The 21,781-nt window shown below is 44.6% G+C and overlaps 1 protein-coding gene across 1 annotated transcript in view; it reads right to left on the reverse strand.

Annotated features, from left to right (window-relative positions):
* Positions 1 to 5,602: 5,602 nt before the first annotated feature.
* Positions 5,603 to 21,781, reverse strand: part of PSMD1 (proteasome 26S subunit, non-ATPase 1) — a 65,668-nt gene continuing 49,489 nt past the window's right edge. Inside the window, exons 19-25 of the mRNA XM_058031035.1 lie at positions 18,112 to 18,214; positions 13,956 to 14,125; positions 12,751 to 12,843; positions 11,638 to 11,730; positions 8,597 to 8,743; positions 6,613 to 6,767; positions 5,603 to 5,810 (exon numbers count right to left, since the gene is read on the reverse strand). Coding sequence (XP_057887018.1) covers positions 6,621 to 6,767; positions 8,597 to 8,743; positions 11,638 to 11,730; positions 12,751 to 12,843; positions 13,956 to 14,125; positions 18,112 to 18,214 — 753 coding nt within the window. The 3' untranslated portion in view covers positions 5,603 to 5,810; positions 6,613 to 6,620. The remainder of the gene's footprint in view (positions 5,811 to 6,612; positions 6,768 to 8,596; positions 8,744 to 11,637; positions 11,731 to 12,750; positions 12,844 to 13,955; positions 14,126 to 18,111; positions 18,215 to 21,781) is intronic.

A 21,781-nucleotide genomic window follows, 5' to 3' on the forward strand; every position in this document is an offset into this window, starting at 1 on the left:
CCCGCGCCGCGTCCCGCGCACGTGACCGCTCTCAGCCAATCGCCACCCGGGACTGGCGAGTCACGCGGCGGGGGCGTGCCCGCGGCGGTGGAGCGGACAGCGCCCCCCGTGGCGCGGCGGCGGAGCTGCAGCGGCGGCCTGAGGTGGCTGCGGGGGCTCTGGGGGCGGTTCGGGTTTGGAAATGACGAACGGCCTCAACCGGGGCTCTTGTCGCCCCGCTCCGCCTTGGGCCGGGAAAAGCCTTCCCGCTTGGAAGTTTCGTCTGAAGGAGATGTCGGGAGAGGAGGGCGGAGCTTTGCAGAGAGCGAGCGGAACGGGAGGAGGCTGAGCCCGGCTGTGGCGCTATGCGATGTGCCGGAGCCGCGCTGTCTGTCAAGTCCTTGCCTGATGGAAGCCCCGCCAAAGCAAAGAGGAGGATTGGCCAAGCTCCTTATCGAGTCTTTGTGCCTTTTCAATGAACAGTGCTAATGAACTTTTCCCCATTAACATCAGGTTTTACCCACACACATCAGGTAGCTGCGCGCTGTAAGACGGCGTTGTATGATCAGTTAGGTGCTGCCCGGGTGTGAGAGAGCTGCTTTCCAGTCACAGCAAGGCAATCCAGCCCAAAATGGCAGGGGGCTGGGAGAAAGCAAGAGCTAGAGATGCTCCATTAGAAAAAAAGAATATGGACAAAATAGTCTGGGAACTGGTTGCACAGAAACAGCAGGGCAGAGAGCTTCATCATCAGGAGAAACATCCCCAGTCTGGTCTCACTGCCCTCATCACACCAGCATAGCTTTGGTGCTGCCACCGACACAGACCAATGGCCTGCCCAGCCACTCAGGAGGAAACTGCAAAACCTCCAGGCCTGCAAGAGAAGCAAGCATCAGATTTCATCTCTGAAGGAGCCCATGAACTCTGCTGTCCAATGCAGATGTTTCCAGCAAATTCTTTTCTGCTGCTTCTTGTCCACCCTTGAACCCCAGATTTCATGCTTAAGCTAAAAATAAAAAGGACCTTGATGTGAGGTTAAATTAAACAGAGAATTTGCCCAGCCCTGCAGGAGCTATCTCAGTTCCTCTTCTGGGAGGGCATGGTGGGGAGACAAAAAGTTAATCCATCTTGGTTCTCATTGACACGGAATGGAAAAAAACAATGAAATGGGAGAGCCACCCTAAAACTGAGAACAAAGACACTGCAGCAATATTTCAGGCCCTTTTTCCTTCACTCTGAAGGGGAAAAATTTGTTCATGCTTCATCCCTTGCAGGTTATCTTGGGAGGAGCAATGTCCCCATAATTTGTGCTGACAATTAACTTTGCCTGTGCAGCCATTCTTCCCTGGGTCACCAGAGCAGCTATTTATACCCTTGGCCAGGGATGCTGTTGCCACCAAACCACTGTCCTTCCCCTTGGCCAACCCTGCACCCAGGCAGCGGGCAGCGAGCCCAGGGTGTCCCCCTAAGCACTCTGCCCTGCTCCCCAGGACCTGCTTCACCTGGACCCTTACTGGGTAGACCCTCCTGTGCCCATTTTCTGCTCATGCTCTGCAAACACAAAGAAAAAAGCCCAGACATACACATTGCTGAACCAAACCCTGTCAGGCAGCAGGGCCCATCAGAATAAGTGCACTGGGCAGAGATGTCTGGGATTATGGTCTTGAGTCACCTCTCTGCCATATGTGGGTGACACTGATCCCCAGTGGCAAAGACACTGATGGCTCACCTGAGCACCTGCACAGGTATTTCTTCTAAGCAAAACCCAGAGCTTTAGCTGTGCAACCAATGGCAGAAACTGGAGTATAGAGCTCAAAACTTAACTCCAGATCTGGGCTGCTGCCAGCTGGAACATTTGCCCACAGAACAGGATTTCAGAGGCCAAGTCAAGCCAGTTCCAGAGGCTGGGGCAGCATCTCCTCCCAAGACACAGAGCATGGGCCAGGCTAATCCCACAAGTGCTGGAGGAACACACTGAACCAGGTCTGCCCCAGCAGTTTCTTTCACTGAGGGAGCAAAGACCCTTGCTTCCACATAAAACCACCTGGGCAAAGATCAGCGCCCTTGGTTGAGAGCCTTCAGGCCCATTGGTCCCATCAGAGGTTACAAGCAAACCACACAAGGCTTTCACAGTTCTGAAATGTTCATGATTACCAGCTCTCCCATCCTGCCACTGCTGCAGGCTCAAGGTGGCCCAGAGCTGGGCTGAAAACCCAACCCATCACCAATGCCAAGAGCAGCAAGCAAGGGAAGAGCCTGGGGCTGGCTGGTATCTGGCAGGGGTGAGGGTGGAGCTGCCAGGATGCAAGAGATAAATGGCCAACATCATCATTATTATCAGCAGTGCCCACCCTTCTCTCTGAAAGACAAGGAGCTTTTCCTGGCCCTGGAAGGGGAAGGAAGGGGAGAGATAAGGGAGGGTGATGGGGAGAGGTGAGAGGATGAGGCCACTGAATGCTTGCAGGGGAGGAACAGCACTGCTGGGGGGCTTGGGGCTCTCAGCCCCCTCCTTGAAGACCTCTTGCATTGGGAGCTTTACCTCCAACATCTCCACCACCACTTCAGTCCCAGCATGGTGCCAAGCAGGGGGCTTGCCCGAGTTAAGGAGTGGAAAAGGGAGGCTAAGGAAATGTCCAGGGCCTCCTGGAGGGACTCTGGGATCTGTCAGAGCAGCATGCTTTAGAAGTGATTTAATTTGCACTAGGGTTAATTGAGATGAAACCCATTAGTCAGGAGGGACAGAAGCAGCTTCCTGACACCCCCGCCTCTCCCTCTGGCAAAGTCAGGAGTGTTTAGGTCCAATTAGCCCCTGACAAACAATCAGGGTGGGTCCCTCTGCAGCATCCCCAGACAGGCCCAGGAGAGCAGCACTTCCTCAGCACTAATGAGTCACTGAAACAAATGACGTTATCCAAAGCACTGAGCCAGTTCTGCTGTTATTGGCTTTCATCTGCCTGAGAGAAACTGGTCAGACCCCTTAGCACGAGGGCAGGATCCCACAGGGTTCCAGAGCCTTCTCAGAGGTTTTCTAGCACCTTTCCAGAAGATTTCTGGAGATTGACTGGCCATTTCATTGATATTGCTCTAGTCTTTCTGGAGGTTTCCTGTTGTATCTCCAGAACATTCCTAGACTCTTCCTAGAGATTTACTAGAACCCCCTTAGGGTTATATAAGCCTCTTTTTATTGTTTTCAACTCTCACAGGTTGACCATTTCCAAATTTCCCAAGTGGCACCCTGGAAATTGAGCAAAGCTCAGCACCTCATTCAGGCACCACATGACCTCAAGTGGTCACAGAGCAGCACCCTCAGCAGCCTGATCAGTAAACTGAGGGATTATGTAGAGATTAAAAAAAAAAAAATTGCATGTATGGGATCCTTCTATAATCTGGACATGTTTTGTAACACAAACTCTCAAAAGAACTCTGTAGGAGCATTTCTAGTCCTGTCTGGAGTCTTTTGAGCACTGTCCTGTGAGGAAACAGCCTGAGTTACACACGTGTCTCATGAGACACAGACCAGCATCTTCCTGTCCCAGGAGGAAAAAACAGCAGCTGAAGGAGAAAACAAAAACAGTGGATGCTTTTCTATGAGTGCTCTCAATCCTTTACACAGTGAGAGAAGAAACCACAGAGTGACAGAGATGGGGAATGAGGACAGGCCAATTCCCAGTTCCCTCCTGCTGTCCCCAGTCTGGCACACATGGCCTTTTCCTTCCACAGTCACCAAAATCTCCTCTAAAAATCTCTGTGTGTAACCTTATCTCATGGCCCCAGAACAGCAGCTCAGAAATCAGTCTGGGACTGAGGTTTTGACATTTGCTTATCCTAAGGGAGCTCTGGGGAAACATCACTGTCAGAGCAGTAGGGATCTTACAGGCACAAGAGAATAATTTAGCAAGAATCAAGAGTCCTCCTCCATGGTGCCCCAAGCATACCCAGTGCCATGGTGGGAGCTGCTCTGCACACACAGATTTACACAGCCTCACTGACGACCTGCAGCAAGCATCAGGTATGTTTGGATTACCCTGAAAAATGTGTTGCAACTAGAAAAGTGTGGCCAAAAGTCCCATGAAAAGCAGCATTGTTCACAGCTTGGCCAAAGCACCAATGCAGGACTTTAGGTCCTTCTGAGCCAGATGTTCCCAGCATTTCTACTTGGACCACAGAAATCCTCTAGCAATATCTGGCCTCTGGCAGGTTGCTGAACAGCCCGAAATGAGGAGTTTTCTCCTCCCAGTGTCTTTCCCTCTCCACAGTATTTTACAACACAAGGCATTACTAACAAATTACCTGAAAGACATCACACACCATTATTGGTTGGCATTGGCAGAACATGCTGGAGTAAGGGACACAGGTATCCATTCAAAGGGAAGGAATTGCAGCACCAGAAGACTCACCAATGTACATTTGTCCAGCTTCTGTTTCTTACACCACAATACCAAGTCTTTGACCACGGGATTGAAGCAGTGGTTCCCTCTTTGTTTCCAGGTTTACTGACAGTAACATTGTCTGTAGCCATTTCAGGTTCTTGGCTCCATTCCTAGCTCCGCTCCATTGGAGAACAGATCTGGATGATGCTGAGAACTGCAAGCTCTAACCAGTAACCTGAGACATTTCAACTTGAGGGACTTCTGCCTGAAGCCTAGGATGCAAAAATGGCTTTCAGTCCCACGTCTCTGCTCAGTATTCCTTAACTTTGCAGAGAACAAAGGCAGACTATCCCATTGCTATAGTAGCTTTCAAAAAAATAAGCTATCTGCTGGAGAAGCTCCCAAGCACTACATGCAAGATTTATCTTCCATTATTACCAATGCATGTGAGATGGTGGTATGTTCATGTGGATAAAATACTCTCCCCACACACAGATAGAATAAAAACCTCATTCCATTTACATGCTGTTTCCAATAATGGAGCTTCACCCAGCATTTGCTGGCAGCAGACCAGGGCTGCAGTCCCTGGCTTGCTGCTGAGACACCCTTTGAAGTGTTACAGCCCAAAAGGTGAAGGGCCAGCTGGATAGTGAATGGTGGAGCACCATTCCTTCCTTCTGACTGCTCCTCATTCCATATCCTTGACTAAAATTCCCCCTTAGCTAATGAAACACATCAGTGTGACAAGTTACATGTCTGGGTCCACTCCATCTAGGCCTGCAATGTAACCTGCTAGATCAGCTGTTTTGCTCATATTTGGTGAAAGCACACACACAAAAGAAAAGGGTTTCTGTGAAACAAGGAGAAACATGCCCCTCTTTCCCCATTAACACCCAGAGCCCTTCTGTCAGCCCCACAACATCACATGAATACCAGGATAAGCAAGGGGGAAGATCACAGAGGGAATCTGGAAGCAAACCTCATCTGTGCAGCTGCTGGCAAGCAGAGAGCTGCCCTCTGTGGCATCAGTGCTATGGCTGGGCCAGGCTGCAGTTGTGACCTTATTCATCCTCAACAAGTGCAGAGGTGTGCACAGATCCTGATAATTGTACAGAGGAGTCAATCAAGCTCTGCTGGACAAAGATGCACAACTTGAGTTTAGTTTTTAACCTTTGGGGAGAGCAAAAGTTGTTAGCTTCTCTTTTTTCTTTTTTTTTTTTTTTTTTTTTTTTTGTTTAAGCAAGTTTTATGTCAAGAGCTTTTAATATATTTATTTGAAAACAAGGTTTTGTGAAAGAGTACACTAAATAGCATATATCTGTTCTTCAGCCATAAAACACGGACTATCAGCTTCAGCTCAGCACAGATTGGGGCTGCATGCACTGAACATCAGATCTCAATAGGAAGGTCTTCATGCCTGTCTTTCTGATATCAAGCATAGAGTCTTCTTTAGATGACATGACCCTGGAGGAGGGAGAGAGAGAAACCAGAAAATCAAATGCATTTAATTAAGGCTTCTTGTGGTGGGTCACACACACTCACCCGAGCCTGTCACTGACACAACATTTATAGTTTTTAGCAAGGAGTTTGTTTCCCTACCCATCCACCAATTCAAGTGCATAATCTCTGCTCCTGGGAGCCCTGAGACATGCCAGCCCATATTTGGAAATAAAGCAACTGGATTTCTGCCTCTCAGTGAGAAACTTGCACATCCATTCAGGCAGTTTAACCAAGGAATCTGAGAACTGCACCATTTATTGCCTGAAACAGATCTACTACTAGCATTCAGAGCCCATGACTGAAGTGTCTTTAAATTCTGCTAAGAACTGCTGGGGAGACAAGGCAACTCCAGGAAGCAGAACAGTAGTTCTGTTTTGACAAATCCTGGCACCCTGAGGTCAAGTAGATGTCAACTTTGTTATGTAAACTATTTGCCCCTCTGGGACCATCTTTCAGAAGCTGACTTGTCCCTGTGACCCCTGCACTGCTCTCTGCCCAGCCAGGCCCTACTCAAGAGCAGTTAAGCCTGCCAGATTAGAGAGCAGATCCAGTACAACTGGGTCAGGCCTGAGCAAAAAGAATGAATTTGTGGATTTCTAAGCTGCCAAACTCTTAGAATTAGGACAGAGCTTTTTTCTAAATCTGCCACAGAAGCTGTCAAAGAGCTAAACCAAGAGTGCTGAGTGCTGGTAATTGCTTCAGTTGGTACAAAGAGGCTTTTCCTTCATTGGGATTTAAAAAGGAGACTCTACACACTACACTATACCTCAGGCCTTAATCATCAATGTACTCAAAGGGCTCTGGTGGTTCAGGTTCTTGCTCCTCTTCCTCAATCTTCGGACCATGAGCTGCCACAGGTTCAACCAGCTCCTCCATATCCTCACTGGTGTCCTTCAGGATGATGATGCCTCCAATGGAAAGCTGCAAGACAAGTGCCATGAGCATTTAGAACTGCTTGCCTCTGCCTCATGGTGGAGCGTTTGTGGCCACAGAGCCTATCCTAGGCCATATGAGACTCCTCAGCAAGAATGAGTTTCAGAGAGCAAAGCATCTGACACTCACCTGGATCTCTGTCTGATCAGGACATGGAACAGGCAGAGTCTATCCAGGCTACCTTTTATATTTCTTCTATATAGGTATCAGTTCAACAGAAAGTGACATCTGAATTCACAGCTTTACCCCATTTCCAGTCTGGGGCTTTCCACATGAAAACTAATTGAACTGTAATTGCTTTATAAGGCTCATCTTTTCAGGTTTACAATACTTAGTGAAGCCTCTCTGTGTAGCTGCCTCCCAGGAGATTCTCTGAAACAGAGACTGATCTGATCACTAGTTTCCACAGAATGATGAATCCTATTAGCAGAACGTCACAAAACCAAAGGGGAATTCATTACAAAGATCACAACCAAACACGTGGGCAGGCTGCAGCACCTCCGGGAGTGAAACACGAGGCGAAAGAGGCAGTGCTGTGTCACGCCTGGCTGGGACCAGGCCTTTGGCCACAGCAGGATTCTGGGCTATAAACAGCATTTCAAAGAGATCTTTTACTCTGGCCTTCCCCAAAGCAGAGCAAAGGTCCAGAACGGCTCCATTCCAAGAGGCTCCTTGGTTACACACCCTAATTTCAGCAAAAAGTGCACTGTTCTCTTCTCTTCAAAACCTATTTATGGGGCTTGAAGGCAGGAAACTGAACTCCCTCACCAAGGACTCAGCTTCTTTTGAAATTGAAGCAAACAGACACATTTCAGTGAGTGGACACTTATTGGAACACACAGCAGATCTTCCCAATCCAAACAGCAGTTGGGTCACCTCATTTTAAAGGGCAGAAACTAAAAAATCCTCCCACTGCTTTGCTAAAGGAGATGTTTCAAAAGCGAACAGCACACAGAGAATTCCAATGTGCTGATGGAATTCCAGGAAATCCATTTATTAAAAACATTACTATTTTCCAGGAAAAAGTATTACTACTACTGAACACCATTTTCCCATGTGTAATCCTGGAAATGAGGTTAAATCAAGCATGTTATTTCTTGAACAAAAACTAAAGGGCAGAAGACTTTGACTCAGGAGATTTACAGTTCAGGAGCCAGCTTATCAGATTTGCAATATATCTGAGCATCTCACAGAAGTTAGTTACCCCTTGGGCTGAGTGCTAAAAGACCTTCTTCATTCTCCATCTGACAATCCCATGCTCTCCCTTCTCTATGTTTATGGGAGCTGAAGGAACTTTTCTAAAGCCAGATGTAACTCAATAGTAAGTACATTCAATGAAAAAAGCCCTTCATGTAGGTGTAAATCCCACTGCAGGGTAATAAAGCTCCAGCACAAGTCCTGTTGTATTTCACTGCCTTAACACTGAACCTGTACAACTTCTCAGTCCAATTTAAAGATCATGGCTCAGTCATGATGTTTCAAAATTGTTTCCAACAATGTCATTAATACACAGAGGATGTCTGATTTTCATGCTGCACATTTGACACAAGGAGTTAGAAAAATAAAGCAGCATTGGCATGGTGAAAAGGTTTGCAGCAGCTGTGATGCTCTCCCAACTAGAACTGCCTGTGACCACTTGCAAAGAGGGACATTAAAAAAGGAAATATGTCGACAGCAAAGCTGAAAATCTCTGCAACATATTCCAGTGCTGCACCAGCTGTGAGTTCTCATGTACACACAGAACTTCTGGGCCTTACACACAAGCCCAGCCCTGGGAATGCTCTGCCAAGCACATGGACTGGGAAGGTGACACTTACTGGTTTGAAAGGCTGGTACCGGCAGCTCTCTGTCATAGTGAGAACTTTGAGCTGAGCAGGCATGACTCTGGCTGGGTTGTCCAAAAGCTGGAAGTTGGGTTCAGGCTCTTTTTTCTTTTCTTTTTCATCCTTCTTTTCATTCTCATCCTGTGGAGGGAGAAGAAAAGATCAACATGATTTCAGCAGCGTCCTCTAACCTTTCACAGTTCAGCAGGGCAATGTACAGTCAGGCAGCAATCCACAGTGTGGTGAGAAACCATTCTTTTGCTGAGGAACATGCTAATATTTATCTATCAGCTGGCACAGAAAATGCCAGCGTGGATCTAAGTGCTCTTGACAAGGCAATGCCTCACTCTCAGCTGCAGATGAAAGCAAGTTCAGCCAGAGGTAGCAGTGGAACAGTTTAACCTCTGCTTTCCCTTTCTCCTACCTTTTCTGTAAACTCACTCACCACTTTTTGTCACAATTGAAGATTCTTTAATATCATTACTGAGCATATGAAAATTGCCAAAAGCTGCCCTTGTATTTTTGCAGCTATAAAGCTGTCACTGACATTTCACAGTACTGGCAGTGACAGCAGTTCACCCAAAATGACTTGACCTCAGCAACTCGCTAGGGAATCACAGTGAATCCCTCCCTTATCAATGACTCAGCAGCTAGAGGCAAAAAGCAGAAGGAAAAAACCACTATCCTTTACATACTTCAAAACGTGGGTCATTTATTCCCTCTTGCTCAGAAACATTTGAGTAGCAAACCAAAAAAAAAACAAAACAGAAAAGATGGGCACAACCAACAGGAAACTATTGGGAACACCACTGAATGCATGGCATGTCCTGTAACAGCAGACAGGACTTTCTCTGGCACAGCAGCTGCTCATTGCTCTGCAGATCCCTTGGAAGCTATGGATTACTAGTCACATAACAGGAATAAGAGGGAAACATGAAAGCAATGATACCTCTAAAACATTAGGACAGTGGCAAAACACTCAACTCAAACACAGCAGGTGGCAGCAAGCTCCCTGTTTACAATCCTTGCTTTTCTGCTCGATTCAGCCAAATAAACTTTTCAAAAATCTGGCCACACACAGACACAACATGTGAACCCCTTCTAATATACTGCTTCCTCTCAATACCTGCACTTAAATGTAGGTTGTAGCAATTTTAGAAGAAATATGCATCTATTCAGCACATTTTGCTTACTACATAGAACTGTAAGAATAATTCAAAGAAAAGGCAATGTTTGGTGACAAGGAAACTTGACAAAGGAGAACAAAACCAAAACCCAGAGATAATACCTTGTATGTGTGAGATAATGAATTTTCTGGGCCAGCTGCATGACATTCAGTGCCTACAATGTGATCACACCTATGTAGGTCTGGGAAGGTTATTTTACATACAAACATTTGATCTAATGCCACATTAGATGTGGGGTTTGTTAGACTAAAATTTAAATTAAATAGGCCAAAAGGGAAAGCACCTGGGGGTTGCCAGTGGCTGAACATGGGGCAGCATGTGCTCAGGTGGCCAAGAAAGTCAATGGCATTGTGGGTTGTGTCAGCAGCAGTGTGCACAGCAGGACCAGGGCAGGGACTGTCCCTGTGCTTGGGACTGGTGAGGTCACACCTTGAACCCTGTGTCCAGTTTTGTGCCCCTCACTGCAAGACAGACATTGAGGTGCTGGAGTGTGTCCAGAAAAGGGCAACAGAACTGGGGCACCAGACCTGTGAGGAGCATCTGAAGGAGCTGGAGGGGCTCAGCCTGGAGAAGAGAAGGCTCAATGGGGACCTTATCACTGTCTGACTCCCTGACAGGGGGTGGAGATAAGTGGGGGTCATTCCCCCTGGTAACAAGACACAGGACAAGAAGAAATGACCTCAGGTTGTGCCAGGGGAGGTTTAGGTGGGATATTAACAAGAATTTCTTCTTCAAAAAGGTTGTCAAGCACTTGAAGAGGCTGCCCAGGGGAGTGGTGGAGTCACTATCTTTGGTGGTATTTAGAAGATGTGTAGATATGACTCTTGGGGACATGGTTTGGTGGTGACCTTGGCATTTCTGGGGTCAAGTTGGACTTAGAGGTCTTTCAAACCTAAAGAATTCTATGGGTCCACAATGCACTTTCAGCTTACAGTTGTCCTTGGAATATTTCCATTTATGAGCAGGGCACAATTGAAAGGGTCTTTTGTCAGTACTACAAGAATTTTAGCTGCCGTATGTTTTCCGAAATACAGCAACCACCAAAAATTCATTTCTCCATTACTCAGCTTGCTCCAGGATAACACATTATTCACAGATGAGGATGACGACTTCCTGTGTCAGGTCTGTGAGCTGAAAGAAATCATTAGAGGACCAAAGCAATCACCATAACTACTGAGCAGCTTATGGAACCTGTGCTCAAACCTCAGCTGGTTCTGAGCTGGGTGTGGATAAATGTTTGGCATTTTGATGGATGGGCAAAGCATGTAAGAGACTGCTGCCAAAAAGGTGAATGTTTCAGAATAGGAGGTTAAGCATGTGGAAAACCAGAATGCTTAAACTCTTCAGTGCTCTCAAGGTGAATTAGACACAATCAAGCAACTGCTACAACACTCCTTTTTAAAAAATCAGAGGTCCCAAGGATGCAAAATTACTAAGCCTTTTCTGCATTAGTAAGAAAATTACTTGGATAAGAGAGAAGAATCCTCTGAGTCTAAAACCAGCAGTTCATGAAATAATACTCATAAGGTTTATGCAGTTAAAGGCACATAAACCTGTCAAAACAAGCTTTTGCCATTCAGGAAGTCAGTTACTTAACAACACTGAGGAAGATTTATTTGTCAGAAATAACAGATTCAAAATTAATAGCACCTCTTGCTTTTAACAGCGCACACACAGACTAAAGGTGATCACCAGTGTCTGCAGCAGTGTGTGTCAGTGCTTTGCTCATAACACAGGTTGCAAGAGGACAGAGATAAGTGTGTGTCAACTTTCCTGACACACCTTCCACATTTATAAGGGTGGGGGGGAGGGGGAAGAAGACATTTAAAATTCAATGTGTGCACCCACCACTTCCATCTTTTCCTCTTCTTTCTTCTCTTTCTCCTTTTCCTTCTCCTTCTTCTTGGCTTTTGCAGTGATGGACAGCACAGCAGTGGAAACCTGGATATGGCAACAGATGAGGCATTCAGTGTGACCCAACACAGTATACTGAGTTTCAGCCCACCAGGTTGGAGGTTTTTGGGAACAAATGGCAGAAACTTTCTGAGAGGGTCAGGAAGCAAGCATTTGTTATGTTGCTGGTGAGAATAAATGTGGGCTCTTAGCACATTTTAACTTTTGGCCAGGGAAGTTTAAAGAGAAAAGATTTGTCCAATTCACATCCTATTCAAAGGCAAGAAAACAGCTATAAGCAGTGAGCTTTGCCTTTCATCAGGGTTAATTTCTGGATTCCTTGGTGGCCTGGAAATCTGTCCTGTCCAGCAGTCAGTTCTGGTAAGATGTTTTACAGTTTTCACACCATGTTGTTCATCAGCATGACATGCCTGAGGTCTCCATTGCTCCACAATTGTTCCCTAAGGGCTGCTCTGCCTGCTGCTGTGCTCTGCTCAACAGCTTTTACCATCCTGTTCCAGGAGACAAATTGCTTCCACTATTGTCCCACTTGTGACCCCACAGGTCTCATCTTCTCCTTTTCAATACCGAGATATTCTCAGTGCCACACTCACCTTTTTGCAATCTGTGGAACTGACAGCAATTATTCTAGCACATGGGCCCACTGCTCCTTCCATATGGGACTATTTGAGAAATGTCTCACCTAATATTTCAACGGTTGCACTGGAGCAGCAGTTTGGAGCTCAAGTCACAGAACAGACCCTGCTGTGCTGGGTGCTGCACATACAAGTCCGTAGGGGATGGAAAGCAGTTTTTTTATTCAATACTTCTGCTTGACCACTTCAGACAAGGGAGGTTGCAGCAATTCAGTAGCAAAGCACTTGTATGCCACAATCATCAACAGTCCCAGGCACAGCAGGAAAATTTACCTAGAATTCTCTTTTGGAGACTACAGCACCTGCCAATTTTTCCTTTGCTCTTTAGATTCCCTAGTAGTACCACCAAAGTCAATGTTTATACTAGGAGGGAGAAGAGGTTAGTCTTTACACAGAAAGCCAGCTCAAATACCTTTTCTTTCTCCTTTTCCTTTGGTACCTCAAGAGGTGGGGGGTAGGCAAATGTGGACGGCTTACAGTTGGACTTGTACTGGACTTTTGGCATCTAAGACAAAGAGTTTAAAACAATGTTAGAAACTAGAAAAGCAGGGGGAAAATCCACAGCAGAATAATTACTTTAGCTTCATTTTCCTTCCAGCAGAGACAAACACAGATCCACTAAAGAATACAAGCTTCCCCTTCTCCCTCTCCGGAAGCTGAGAAACTGTTATCAGTGGCAGTGGTTCAACTAGAACAATGTTATTTAATTATTCTATAATTTGACTCTGGCAAGCTCTCCTGGCCCTCTCCATACACTCTATCCTATTCACACCATGCTTTATTTTCATTGCTTCAAAGCTTTTGTGGTTTTGATGTTGTTGCTGTGTTTGTGTGTATAAACACAAAATTGGTTTAAGATCTAAGTGAAGATCTGCTCTATCAATGCACACGAGGGCAAACCAAGCACTGACACTCCCTGCCAAAGGACTGTACATTTGGGGGTCAGTTACCAGGGACACACATTCTCTTACTCTTGGCTACTTAAGCAAGGGTAGAAAGCATCTTCTGATAGCCAATCCAAGTTCTTAAACACCCCCATGCTGTTACACCCAGAAGCTTTTTTCTGGAACTTCCTAGCTTAGTTCTTCAGCACAGGAGACCCAGCATGGTACACAGCTTTACAGGGGCTGTGCCACAGCTGAAGAACAGATGCACAAGAAAAGTGCAGTGCCCATGGCTGCTCAGTTCAATGTTTAGTCCCCAAGGAATCCAAACAAATCTTCCTTTCCCACTGCTAGCTTTCCTAGGGGAGAACATCACATAATTTATCTGGGAGGCCAGGGGGGGCAACACACTTTTAAAAAAATAACCCTGACCTTCAAGAGTGATAATGGGGTGGCCTCTGCCAAAATACTCTAAATAGAGTTCCTTTCTTTTTAAGCTACTTTGAAGTAAAGAGGTCAGTGTCTGCTCTCTACATTTTTCTTGTTCCCATTCCCACCACCAGCTCTGCAATTTAAGCCTGCTTTTCAGATTTCTTCCAGTTAGTTTGTGCCTTTTCTGGCACAAACAAGTCAGAAACATGCAAAGAAAACCAACAAATCCATGACCAAGCCTTGTAGATCACTCGAATATTCCAAGCAACTTTTCAATCTCTTCTCCCTTCTCATTACATACCTTAAGATCCTTGTTAAGGCCAATGACACAGGTTGGGGTGAACGCCAGTGACAGAAAGTGTGACAGAGGGAACCAGAACCAGAACTGGGTGAAGACCAGAACCCCCACCACAGAAGGCATGTGTGTATGTCCTGTCCTCGACTGCAGTGAAATGGTTACATTATGGCCCCCTGTAAGGAATCATGAAAGTCAGTGAATTATTGATTCCTGGGTACTCCACAAAGATCCTTGAGCAATGAATGTCCAACTGCTGCTGTCAAAGGCCTGCACAGGCCACAGTGCTGCCAGTTTCCTCCTCTGGAACATATCTCCCTCTTTATTGTGAGCTCAGCTCACTCAGTAAAGCAGATGTACACCACAGCGACCACACTGCTCCAAAGTACCCAAACAATCAGGGAATACAGCTCTTCTTCCATGCTCATTTTGCCAGGATACAGGTTAGACAAAAGTACAGGCAGTGAGAGGGAGAGGAAAAGACAAACTTTGCCATAAACAGTTTTAAAACATGGCATACAAATGATCCCCAAGATGAGGCTCAAGAGGAACACAGTACATATACAGCTGAGCACATAGAAACTTTTCTTTCTGTGACTGCCTCCCTGAGCTATCAGTTATTGAGAAGAAATATGCCTAGGTTTTTATCTTACACCATCTCAGTAGAAAAAAAAATGTAAACAGCAGCAACTTCAGAAGTTGTTTCTAGACATTATCAATCTAAGCTGCACAGAGACAAGCTCCTGCAGCCTTTGCAGAAAAATTACATCTCTGCCAGACAACCAAGTCCTAGATTTGTACTTGCAAAGCAGAGACCCAAACAACTCCCCATGTTGATGTAGTGCAGAAACATCGAGCTAGAAACAAAATTGAAAGACTAGACTTGCAGACAGAGTGAGAAAGTGTTAATCTGATCTTCTGTCTGCTGATAAGCACAGTGCATTGAGTTGAAGAGGGCACCAGGCAAGTCCATTACCGCTGACAAGAGCTGGTGCACGGAGGTTAACTTTGTTAAAACACCAACACCCATTCCTCAGGCCACTTTATAGCTGCAAAATCCCAAACTGGAGTAGCTTTTCCCAGGCTTGCACAAACAGCCACCTCGGGCAGGGCCAGACAGCAATGGAGCTGAGCTTTAAAGACAAACAGAATTCTCTTCTGCTGCCAAAACTAATGAAAGCCCCAGCTGAAGCAGTACTGTCATCTTGGGCATCTGTCAGGGTCAGTCCAGCAGAGGGAGTGCAAGGTGGGACATTTTGATGCCCTCCTGTAGGATGTTCTGCCTACATTCTATCTCCTTCCTCTTCCTTTTGTGTAGCAATAGATCTCCTGCTGTTTGACAGAAAAACTCCCTCCTGCTAGGTCTTGAAGAAAGACAAAGATATGGCCCTGTATTTTTCTATGCTATGTCTGCTCTGCTGCTTAGTATTTTCTCTGATAACAATCTCTTGCCTTTTCATCTGAATTTGCCACAGGGCTGTGGGGGGACTGCCTGAGGTCTTGTGCTATCCTTAAACACGTCAAGCAGAGCACACTCAAATTTCTGGTGTTCTCCTCCATCTTCACTTTGAACTTTATTTTACTGCATCACTGTGGTTATCAGCAGATATTCTGAATCAAGCAGCCCAGTGAATGTTGCACAAGCAGCTTAATTGGACTTTATCAAACTTTTGCACTTTAATTTTCAGAATTTTAACTTATAATTCAGATAAAACATAGAATTACCCAATCTCTGGAATTTCCTGAATGAGCAACAGATTTAATATTCAAAAGATGCTGTCATGCTACTTTTTTCTGCTGTTTTATACCCACAAACAGTCCACCCTCACTCCCAGGAATTTGCAGGGAGCAGGAAAGGTGGGGAGACATAATACTGCACAATTGTGATTTATCTTCATGATTAAATAGCAGCCCTGATTGCCTGGAAGGGAACACATTCCAGATCTTTGGCTGGATGAATAAAAGTTGTAACATGATGCCTGGAAAAAAACATTTAAAAAACACTAAAGAAAAAATTCCAAGGATCCTTGTACTATAAGGTCCATCCCCCAAAATTCACATTGCCACTGGGGCAAGGGGGGATTTTGGGGAAAAACCCCAAGCAATAAGCTAAATTTAGTAAATTTATTGTCTACTTTTTTCTTATTTTATTAAAGAAAAATGTTGCTGCTGGGGCTTATCAATGCCCCAGCAATGGCAAAGACCAAATTCTTCATTTAGTGCTCCCAAGGTACCCCACTCCTTCCATTAAATTACCAGCCTACATGGCTGCCTCATTGTCAGTGCAAAAATCCCACCTCCAGCTCATTTTCCAGGCATACACTGGAAATCCTGCACTTCTAATCCAACCCTGTCATTGGAAAAAAATTGGGCTTTTCTCCTCACTCCACAAAAAAAAAGATACAAAACTAAATTCAATTGCCCCGGCTGTGGCAGATAACACAAAGAATATTTTCCTCCTGGTAATAATAAATTCTGTAACTCATTGTTTCAGATAAGCACTTCCAGTTGTATAGGAAGGATAAAAAGAATTTGTTCTTTTAGGAGGCTCTAATGAAAGTGGCAATAGGTTAAGAAAAGGAGTTCACAGCCTTCCGTGAGTCTCTCAGCAAGAAAAAGAGGTTAAGGTTGGCATAAATTCCCATAAAGTTTATTAAAACAGGACATTTCTGGTTTCCAAATCATTATACAATACATGGGTGACACAGGAGGCAAATAAGGCTTTAGTTGTATTTTTATGATTTAATCTTAAGGGTCAGAATTCAAAACAGGTTTGTACTGCTGAGAGAAAAATCTCAGAGCCAGCTAGTCCCTGACTTCCCAGGAACTGACTGTGAGTATGGGAACGACCAAAATTATTCTGAGAGTCTCATGCCAAGAACATTGCTCAGCCTGAGCTCCAGGAGGGGCACCAGGAGGCAGGAAGGTGGTGCCTGTTACTGAGCAGGCCTGGTCCTCTGTGACACAGCAGCCTGACATGGCCAGCAGGGAAGCTTTTTAAACCTCATTCCATGCAGAAAGGAGCAGGCAGCAACACGTTCTTCTCCCCACCATGGCACAGCCTCGAGGTGCAGGGATTTCACACAGACCCTGCACCCACTGCAGGCTGCTGTGCCTGAGCCACAGCGCAGAGACAAATTCTGAGGCTCCTTTGCTTGCAGACTTCAGGACTAATCTTGATCTCAAGAGCACAGCAAAAATCAGCTTGTTTCTGCCTATTACACGGGATAAAGAGGTGCATGGCAAGAGAAGGCCTCAGCACAAGAGACCAGATGGGAGAAATTGTGTTTGGAAACTTGCAAAAGAAGTGCCACTGACAGACACAGCACTGTACAAATGCTACCTCAGCAGAAGGAAAAATTCAAAACATTGTCTGTCCTCTTTGCTTACAGAAACTGTCCTTAATAGGCCCTGTAACTCAGCCCTTGTGAAATCATGATGGCCTTAGAGAATCCTCTTCCTGACTCAACACTGAGTCATTAACATTCACGAAATGATGTTTTCTTTGCTAGAAAATGGTAGCAGTAGTCTGTGAAACTAACTGGGTCTTTTGAAAAAACACTGATGCAGTTAACTGTGCTTCCTCCTTTGTGCAATCTCTTTTAATAATCATGAAAGTAGCAAAAACTAGTTATTAAAGACATATATATATATATATATATATATATATATATATATATATATATATATATTTATATTTATATATACACTTATATAAGATTTTTAAAACTGGTTATGAAAAGTTTTAACAGAAAAAGAAAAATATGAAGACTGGATACCACATGATTTCTGAATTTCTGGAGCAGATGATGATTTACAAAAATAAAGCAGCAACTTACCATGCTATAATAAATCAACATTCAGGGTGACAAAACAGACTTAGAGAAGAAATATTGTATTTGTCCAGACTTCTGGACATAAATTCAGCCCAAATGACTGGGCTGAGTCTCTCCTAGCAGAAACATGCTGACATAAGCTGAAACTACAAAACAAGGTTATTTCTTTAATTAGCTAAAATTCCTTGAAAACTGAGATTTCTTGCTACTATGACACGACAGGCATAAAACCAGCATCTCATCTCCCAAATTAAATTTGCTGTTACCATGATTGCAACCAAACAAGTTTAAGAAATGTTAGCAGCTTTAAATGTTTGAGGAATTACCTGCATCCAAAATGCCTTGTGCCAGGATTGCTCCAAACTTTGCCATAACATCATCGTGCTTATCATTGATCACTTTGGAATAGAGCTGCCTGAACTGGCTGACCTGGTTAACAATAATAAAAAAGAAAAAGAAATTATAAAACTGACTGCACGAGTCAAATTGTCCATCTTTAGTAGAGCATTGCCAATTTTGCACCCTACAATGACATTTGCATTTTCAACAACTTTAGTCACTGGTATTACAAGTCACTCCATTAATAATTAATTACAGAGATTTTCTCCACTTGAAGATATCCATATACTGATTTTAAAATATTCAGGATGGATGTGCATTTCCAAATCTCATTTTGAAACCTTAGAGTAATACCCTTAGAATCTCTAGGGTGTCACTGGAATAAAAGACCAATTGATGAGTTTGTAGTAAGAACTATTCTATGTTCGTATGTGACTGGCACTTCACTTTAATAAAATTACTCAATTTCCTATTGCTGAAAACCTACAACTTTTTCCATTATTCCTACACAATATTTCTGCTGTACCAATAATGCCCCTATGATGGATCATCAGCAAATTTTGCTATTTCACTCCCACCTTTTAAGTGAGAATCATTAAAGAAAATATTTAATAAAGTAACAGTTTATGCCATTATATGTTCACCACAATATCTTAAGTACACAGTAAAGGAAATTGGTAAATCTTTGCTTATGTTATTATTATGCCCTTGAACGGTTTCACCTTTCACTTTACCAAGTATTGAAGAGACAGAACAGTATCACATCCAGCAATATCTAAGGCTTTACCATAAATTAATAACCTATGTCTTTTAATCTATGGTGCAACGATTTAGCTTGAGTATAATTTTTCTAGCTGAAAAAACAGTCCAGAAAATCCCAGTCTGCAATCCAGTCAAAACCTGGGAAGCCACATCACACCCACAGAACATCTGGAAGAGTATTTATATGTATCTCTTTTTAAAATTAATTTTAATCCAGATACTCATGTGACATTTTGTCTTCCTTTTTTTTCTTTTTTCATACTAAGCCTTCGTTTGACAGTCTCAAAAGCAAAGGAGACATTTTTGAATAGAATTCTTCTAAGATGTCTTTAACAAGCTTCTCCCCACTACTGGCCCATTTTGTTCCTGGTATTCTAAATTCTCTATCTACATCTGCAGCCACAAAAGAGAGGACAAACTTCTAGCTCAAGGCAGTAGGGCCAGACACTGCCAGCAGAGACACTGAGCAGTTTTGATAATTTCAAACACAGTTGAAGTTTCCAAGCATAAAACCTTAATTCCAGACACGACTCACATCCATAGAGCGTGTGCTCTCCAGGGTCACCAGTGAGCTTTGCTCAGTGACAAGTGTCCCACGAGGCCAAGCTTCAACATGACCACTAGGAAGGGGCTTTGGCACAGCCTCTGATGTTCCCAGAGCCTCAATGTACCTGGGATAGAGGCTTAAACACTGACCAAGAACTCAGGACAGCACCCAGCACTACTGGTCCCCATCCATGCTGGACACTGAGCTCCAGAGCTGTGCCAAGGAGGGTCAGCACAGGGCACCAGGAGCAGCCTTCAGGCATCACTCCCATCACATGTGGCCTGCCTGGGGAATCTCAAGCTTTGCAGAAAGCCTTCACACCTGTGACAGACATCCATTCATACAACTGAGTCAGTGACACGAGAACTGTGCTTGAGAATAACATTTTCTTAAACTGGGATTCATCAATGTAAAAAACAAATATTGAAACAGAACGAAGAGCTGTCTGAGGGGATGAATCACACTGCAGGGGTTTCTCAGCAAGGCACAAGATCAGATTCCCCTCTAAAAGCACATCTGAGCCACGAGGTAATCCTGCAGCCAAGGCAATGCTAGCAGTGCATTTCACATGTGAATTTTTGACCAGTGGCAGTAAGAAGTTGAGCCCAGACCGTTGAGATATTATGTCCAATATCTGGGGTGGAAACAAAAGACAGAGACCATCTCTCCAACCCATGAGCATTATACCCAAGAGCTGCAGCAGTGCTTGGCAGCCCTGCACACCCTGCACAGTTCAGAGTCAGACCACACTTTCTGCAAAAGAGTTTTCAATGCAGGGTACCTCATCACATCACTTAAAACACAGGTGTCCTAAATGAACAGACACTCTCTAGGTGACATCTTCCCTGCCTTCACTCCTACAGCCAGTCCCCCGTGATACTACTTGTCACCTCAACTCACTCAGCACTGATGGCATCTAACCTGATTGAGCCACTTTGTGATACCAGAAGACATTAACATTCATAGAAGCAAGTCCTGTCCTGCTAAATAGGACTGCATTAAAATGGCTGTTTCACACCAATGGACAGTCTCATTACCATGAAGCACCAGAGCAACAGCTGAACAAAACAATTCTCTGGAAGAGCAGCATGCATTTATTAGAACTGTCAGGGGAAAACAGCAACTATTTCTTTTTTTCCACCGAAGTCCAAACTTCTAATTTGTGTGCTAATATTAGTTCTCTACTCACCAATTCCTTTTTGCATTAAAATGTTTTTAGTTATTTTGCAATTATTAAAAGTAAGAAAAATGAGCAACATAAATTATCAGGGCAGTCAGACAGATGTGTGGCAGGGAGATACTGCACACACAATGCAGGGTTTATTCTGGGTATTCAGATCAAACTCTGCTCTTGCTTCCCTCCATTTATGCTTTTTCAAGCTCTCATGATTTTTATTTAGAAAAGCTTACACTGAGGTTTACATGTTCAATGAAAATGGTTTGCTTCTTACATCTGACCTCTTTGTACACTGGAAAAACATCTTAGTTTGCATTTGCAGCTTGGAACAGGGCCTCAAAGGCAGCCACATGCAGACCAGGTGAACCTAAGCCTTCAGGTATTGTTTGAAACAGACACACTGGGAAACAGAAGTAACAGGTGAAACTATTTGTTGAGCTGAGCAGCAGAATTCCAGTGCCTCTGTTTAGAGCACATCATTCCCTTGACTCTGGGCTCAGCCTCTGGGTTTGGAATATTTATGAAAACAGACGTATGTTACAAAGCTCATTTGGTGGACTGTAATCCAGAATTTACACTGTAATCAAATCTGCAGAGAACTAAAGCCTGGGTGGAGTGAGAAGGCATTCAGCAGAACTGCTGATGTTCACACTGGTGTCTGAACTGACAGAGCAGCCTTGGAACAGAGGGCAGGAACCCCTCACTTGGGAAGGTGAGGGAGGGCTAGAAAGGGAAACCATCCACCTCCCTGGTCAAGGGGCACTGCCCTGTGAGCACCCTTCCCCAATACACCTTCCTCAGCTCCTACTCATGTGTGCATTAACAGAGCATGTGAACAAAACACCCAGGCAACAAGCCCACCAGGAACCTGCCAGCTTTGGCAGCAGGACCCCATGCAGGGCAGAGAGGTGTCTGAGACACTGACAAGGGACCAAGGACAGAAACCTGGCTGCTTTACCCTGCCACCTCTCCAGGTGACAGGGACAGGTTACAGCAGATCAGCTGAGAACACGCATTCAGTGAATAAGCACTGAATAGCTGCAGTAGGAAACAGTCCTCACACCATCTATAATAAAAATACAAAATATGTAATTCCATCTCAGGAGTACTCTGTGTTCATATCAGTTCTGCATACCTGTGCATTGTGAGCCATGGATCACTGCCAGGCCTG

The sequence above is a fragment of the Melospiza georgiana genome, chromosome 10 (genome assembly GCF_028018845.1).
Source record: "Melospiza georgiana isolate bMelGeo1 chromosome 10, bMelGeo1.pri, whole genome shotgun sequence".
Classification (NCBI taxonomy): Eukaryota; Metazoa; Chordata; class Aves; order Passeriformes; family Passerellidae; genus Melospiza; species Melospiza georgiana.